General features: G+C 53.1%; 1 protein-coding gene across 7 annotated transcripts in view; it reads left to right on the top strand.

Annotated features, from left to right (window-relative positions):
• Positions 1-285: 285 nt before the first annotated feature.
• LOC125728988 (CUGBP Elav-like family member 4) overlaps positions 286-6,000 on the top strand; it is a 37,384-nt gene continuing 31,669 nt past the window's right edge. For 6 of the 7 annotated variants that reach the window (XM_049005545.1, XM_049005541.1, XM_049005542.1 and 3 more), the window contains exon 1: positions 292-340. In XM_049005545.1, the coding sequence (XP_048861502.1) occupies positions 292-340 (49 nt within the window). Of the gene's footprint in view, positions 341-6,000 lie in introns of all 7 variants that reach the window. The other variant, XM_049005546.1, reaches the window with a different exon arrangement.

Raw genomic sequence — 6,000 nt, 5'->3', positions numbered from 1 at the left:
GGACAGTGATGGGGACAGCATTCGGGACAGCGGTACGGACCTGGGACTCCAGCTGGTCAGGAGTTTGGAATCATTGTCATCATAATGAGAGCTGTGTGATTATTTAGGGACAGCTCATCGGCCCGGCACCGTGACACGTCACTGACGTCTGTGGTTCACTCTGATGATAGTGTGCATTTGTCAGATGCTAAGCGCCTGCATTAGGGTGGGGCCCCCTGGGGCCACTGCAGTCAGCCTGACAGCCTGGAAGTGAGTGTTGACTTGTGGTCTCCCCCCCCTCTCTCTCTCCAGATGAACCGGCCCATCCAGGTGAAGCCAGCCGACAGCGAAGGACGAGGAGGTAATTAGCTTTCCGTCTGCGTGCTTCCCGGCCTTTTCGCATCTCTCGGCGCGGCCCGTCGCACAGGTGAACCCGCCTGCTCGCATCTCCGACCTGGCGGGGTTCCTGGATGCGTGGGTTTCAGAAGGTGGGGGCGTGTGTGGGCGTAGCCGCTACTTTGGAGCAACAGCTCGTCCCGACTGCGGGGTGGGGGGGTGGGGGCTGCCAATCTGTCCCTGTGGCTCCCTCAGGGTCACCGAGACCATAAGGTGCCTCTCACCTGATGAGAGCTGTGAAGTTTGAAGCTGGAATTGCGCGTGAGGCTCTGCCCAGCTTCCAGGAGCTCTGCACATCTGATCGGGCCATTTCGGGTTACGTCTTACTGGGGGGATACAGCCATAATAGTTGCAATTCTTCTGCAAAAATTCACGGGGCCCAGCACTTTATAGGATCCCCAAAATGTATCACTGGACCCTCCCCATGCCCATGGTGACATCTAGTCAGGGGTCTCAGAATTCCTTGCTCCGATCTTGCCGACAACTGTGCGACTTTCATCCTCTCTTGTCATTATTACCGGCGAGTGCTATTCTGGCTTGTGCCGGGATGCCGACATGCCGCCGGTGAGGCCGGTGGGGGCTCCTGTGCCGGCTCCGGGCCTCTCAGTCTCCCGCCGTCCCCCCCCTTCCCGGGGAGCCGTGCTGTGATTTACGCTGCCAGGTTAGATTCAGGCAGCCCATTTCCTCGCCACACAAATCCCATTTAGGTCCTATTTTTGTCACGGCGCCACTTTAATTAATGGCCATCTAAAAACAGGCAGAGTCTGACCGACAGAGGCTGGGCGGGGGCCAGACCGGCGTCGCACCCAGATGAATTGGACGGAGGGCCTAAGAGAGAAGGATGGACGGGCTCTGCTATCAATTATTGCCCTTTTTCTACCAGGAGTGGGGCGAAAAGAAGAGAAATATATGCGAGAGAATGAAATAGTGGCAGGTTCTCGCCCAGAGCGGCGCCGAGCTGTGGGTCAGCTGGTGCCGGCTTGTTGGCGGCATGGGGGTCTGTCAGCGGCACGGGGATGTGGCGGGAGACACGGGTACCAACGTCGCATTATTAACAGACCTGCCCCCATGGACCTTAGCTAGCTAAAAGTTTACACGAGAGGAAAAAAATCTGGCATGATAGGCATGGAGGGGTAAAGAGACTGTGGGGTGAGACGTGGCAGTTATCCCCCCCCCCACGAGGACTAGTGGGTGACTTTCTGAGGCGCTACGATCCGCTCCGTCGCTGCAGCCCAGTCGCATTTGTCAGAAATGCGACGCTGGCAATTATCAGTCTCAAGGAGACGCGAGGGTGGCGCGTTTACATGCCTTCATGGCTGATAGGCCCATTACAGGGTCCCTGCGCGCTTCCGAAAACCACCCTCCCCTCCACCTGCTTATCCTGTGAGGGGGCACTGCCTCCCCAAGGAAGGAGGCGGTCCAGCAGACAGCTCAGCATGCCAGAAGACAGGTCCACGCCGCTGCCACATACCCTGGGGGGAAGACAGGCCCCCAAATGAGGGGCCATTAGCAGCGCCTGCAGTGGGCGATGGCCTGGCCTGCAATTGTGACTGCGGCTGATCCCAAGTCTCCAGCGGCCGCTAAACGTGTTGCCCACCCGCGGAAATGCGGCTCCAGAGCAGGACTCGTCAGTAAGACTTTGGTTGCCCGTCCTCCTGCCATGTAAGGCTGGATGAGGCATTTACCCAGCGAGATGGAAGCAGCCAGAGCAATTTCTGCTATAAACCAGCAAAGAAGCATCCCCCCCTGCCTCCCCCACCATCCCCCAATTCCCCCCCTAGAAAAACCTCCCCTCCTCGTGACCTTGTCAGCCGATGTCTCGGTGGAGAAGAGATTGAGCCAGATAATGTGTGATTGGAGACGGCCGTTATCTAAACACAATCTGTTTGTTTGCGGGTGCTGCGCTTCCCCCCCGTGCTTCTCTCCTCCTCCCCCCGCAGCCTCGGCGGGATGGGACTGCGTCTCCCTAGTCGGGGTTCAACAGCGGGCACCAGGTTGCGATCTCGGACACCGGGCCTCGTCTTTTGTTAGCATGTGATAACAGGGGGCAGCTACTCCCTGCGAGGGACCCTGCTCCCATGTTTACCACGCCACTCCAGTCCTCAACCACCCCTGACCTCAGTGCCGCCCCCTAGTGGTAGAGGAGGTGAATGACCATATCTTGCACAAGCTAAGAATAGAGGAGCAGTACAGGCTGTTCGGAGGCAAGGGAAGGACAGCTTGCCGGAGGCTTAAATCAACAGTGGATCACACTCCCTTGTCAATGCAAATAAGCCCCAACACCCCTACCCTCATACTGGCGAAAGACGCGGGCCTCTAGCTTTAGTGTCACGGACAGCGCGGTGAAGCACATCCCTTCAGGGGACAGGGAAGACCCTTGGTCCCAAGGCCCAATGTGATCCAAAGCATCCCTGATGTTTGAACTGCGGCCTGCAGGGGGTGCCATTTGCCCGGGTGACCCTGTCTTCTTTTTTTAATGTCGCGGCGGAACATTTTCAATGGCATCAATCTGCTTGAGTCGCGCTGCGAAGGGAACGACAAAGGCAATTTGTCGCTTTATAGCCATTCACTTACAGCCTAATTACTACAATAAACTTAAAGCATGCGGCAGGTCCTGATCGGGGGTGTTAATGCAGTTCTTACTCCGCAGAAGGCATGACAGGGGACAGTGTGCCCCTCTGCAATTTGGAAATGCAGCTGGAAGGCCGGAGCAGTAACCGCCGAAGACCAAGACCCACACCCATTATGTCTGGGAAATTACTGAGACGTGTATCCTACAGGGGGCGCCATAGTGGCACAGTGGTTAGCACTGTCGCCTCACACCTCTGGGACCAGCCTTCGAGTATCTGCCATGGCTCCATGTGTCTGGAGTTTGCATGTTTTCCCTCTGTTGTCATGGGGTTTCTTCTGTTTACTCCAGTTGCAGCCCCCTCCCCCACAAGCCCAAAATCTTGCAGAGGTCAGTTGGAGTAACCATATTCCCTGTAACTGCACCTGTGTGAGTGGACGGTGTGTGTGTGGATGGTGTGTGAGTGGATGGTGTGTGACTGTGCCCTGCAATTGGTTGGTGGCCCATCCTGGGTTGTTCGCTGCCTTGCACCAGTAGCCCCCGGGGAAGGCTCCGGACCCCCCATGACCCTGAGTAGGGTAAGCGGTAACGGAAGATGGATGTGTCCCGCAAGGCTGCCATTTGGATGGACGCAGACACTCGCTTTGTGAGATTTTCTCACATATCAAATGACAGCGTATCGGAATATTGGCGACAGTGGAGATAAAAAGAGAAAAAAAAACAGAAAGGAAGAGAGTGCAGATTCTGGCAATTATGGAGAAAACCGACAAACACCTGCACGTAAAAATGAGAATGTTAAGTGGACTTCAAACAACACTGTCTGCAAACTCCAAACACAATGACATCTGGGAGGAACGGAATATGAACGCGACCCACGGAATGAGGCGCCTCGCGTCTGAAGAGAGAAACATCAATTTTGACAGCATATGGCGTCCATGAAAAATCCATTAATTTTTAATACACTGGGCGCTAAAATCAAAAGACTCTCTGAGACAAGCAATTGTCAGATGTCAGTAATATTTTGATAACTTTTTTGATCTGCCTTTATTTGCATTCATAAACCTGGTGGTCCAGCCCCTATCTCAGGCTGGGCATGGTTGCAGACTGACACTGGATCATTTTCCACACAATTACTCCCGCCTTCCATCAAGTGGGGGGGAGTGCTGGGTCACGGGTGTTGGCATGCGACACACGGGGGGGGGGGGGGCAGGGAGGGGGGCGCTGGCACAGGTTGTAAAGCAGAGAGTAGCTCTCACTTTCCTCCCATCCCTAATGTGACATGGCAGTGTGGGATGGTGGGAGAGGCAGGCTGAGGGGTTCTGAAGAGAATGAGAGATGGAGGAAGAGAGGTACATGGGGGCATAGAGGGAGAGAGAGACAGGCGGGAGGAGATGGAGAGAAAGACAGACATATTAAGAGACAAAATGATGGAGACAGAGAGGGGGAGACAAATGGAGATAGAGAGATCAAGGGGGGCAGGGAGGGAGTGAGAGACAGGCGGGAGGAGTTCGAGAGCGATAGAGACATGGGGAGAGACAGAAAGGGATGGAGACAGAGAGGGGGAGACAAAAGGCGATAGAGAGATCAAGGGGGTAGATTTGGGTGTAGTTGGTCAGGCCACGTCCCTACAAATACTGCGGGAGAACCGTGCGTGTTTAGGCAGGCGGAGGGTTAGGGGCTGGTTTGGTCCCTCCCAATACTGAAACCAAACCTACACCCTTGGGAGAGATAGTACAGAAAGACAAGGAGAGACAGAGAGAGAGAGAGAGAGAGAGAGAGACAGGAGGAGGTGGAGAGATAAAACACCAGCATCACTATTCAGGTTTTACTATACAATTAAATTAGTAAATAGATTAAAAAAGATAAAGAGACAGAGAGAAATTGAGAGACAGACAGGGATGCAGAGAGACAGACAGGGATGCAGAGAGACAGACAGGGAGAGAAAGAGACAGAAAAATAGAGAGAGACAAAGAGAGAGACGGATACGGGAGAGTGGGAGCAAAGCGTCGCTGTTCTCCAGAATGGACCCCGACTTGTGAAGTAGGAAGTGGATGAGAGGAGAATCACTCCATGTTGAGTGGGGTCAGTGTGCCGCCTGGTGGGCTGGCTGCCAGTCAAAAAGCTGCCAGCGAATGGACGCGGACCACAGGCTGGCTCCGCCCCCTGCCTCCTACATGCAAATGCATAATTCTATTTCAGCTCAATGTTCATTGATTTTTTTTTTTGTTCATTTTTTTTTTTTACACAAAAGAATTCTCTTGCTCTTTCTCTCTCAGCACCAGGTTAAATATCTCTTTATTCACTGTGTGCATTAGAAGTCATTTATTCATATTCATAAATGCACTTTAAAGGCCGTGAGTGGCTCAGGGAGAATGGGAGAAGCACAAATCCAATAAGCGCTGCTGGGAGGCCTGGCGTGAAGCAGACTAATGAATTGCGGCCCACATTCTGGCCAATGGGAGCAGAGCCGCAGAACGGCATCGGTGCTCCGGCTGGGATGCCAGCACTGAGGTCAAACAATGAAAACACAACGCTGCCTAATTCAATTTGCAGCGTATTTCACCGAACAGGAAAGCCGGTGCCTCTCAGCTCAGCTCACGGATCCTTCGACTCTGGTTCAAGAATAGTCTGCTTCCTGACCAGCAAGCGATTGGGTCCTGGGAACAGCCAGCATGAGGTTTCGAGTCGCCTTTGGTTCCCGAACTTTTACGCGGCTCATCAGTGCTGTCGTTTGTGTCACGAAAACCTGCTGTTAAAACAGGAAGTAACAGTAAACAGTGTGATTAATTAAATTCATTTGTCTCAATTATACTGTCCAGCGTTGGGCAAGGCTATAGTTGTGTCCTCTTCTTAATTTTAATTTCAATGGAGAAAAGTACCAGAAATCCTAGAGGTACATATTAATTTGATTCACTAACAGAAAACGTCTATTTATCACCATCTGCAAGTACAGACGCTCCTCTACTTATGAACTTTCAACTTATGAACATCGATTTTTTTCTCTGCGCGCCAATTCCACCTAGTAGGACTTCTGTCCGCTACTCCCGCCGCACAGC

The sequence above is a fragment of the Brienomyrus brachyistius genome, unplaced genomic scaffold (genome assembly GCF_023856365.1).
Source record: "Brienomyrus brachyistius isolate T26 unplaced genomic scaffold, BBRACH_0.4 scaffold384, whole genome shotgun sequence".
NCBI classification, from domain to species: Eukaryota; Metazoa; Chordata; class Actinopteri; order Osteoglossiformes; family Mormyridae; genus Brienomyrus; species Brienomyrus brachyistius.
This window is presented reverse-complemented; position numbering and strand designations above follow the sequence as displayed.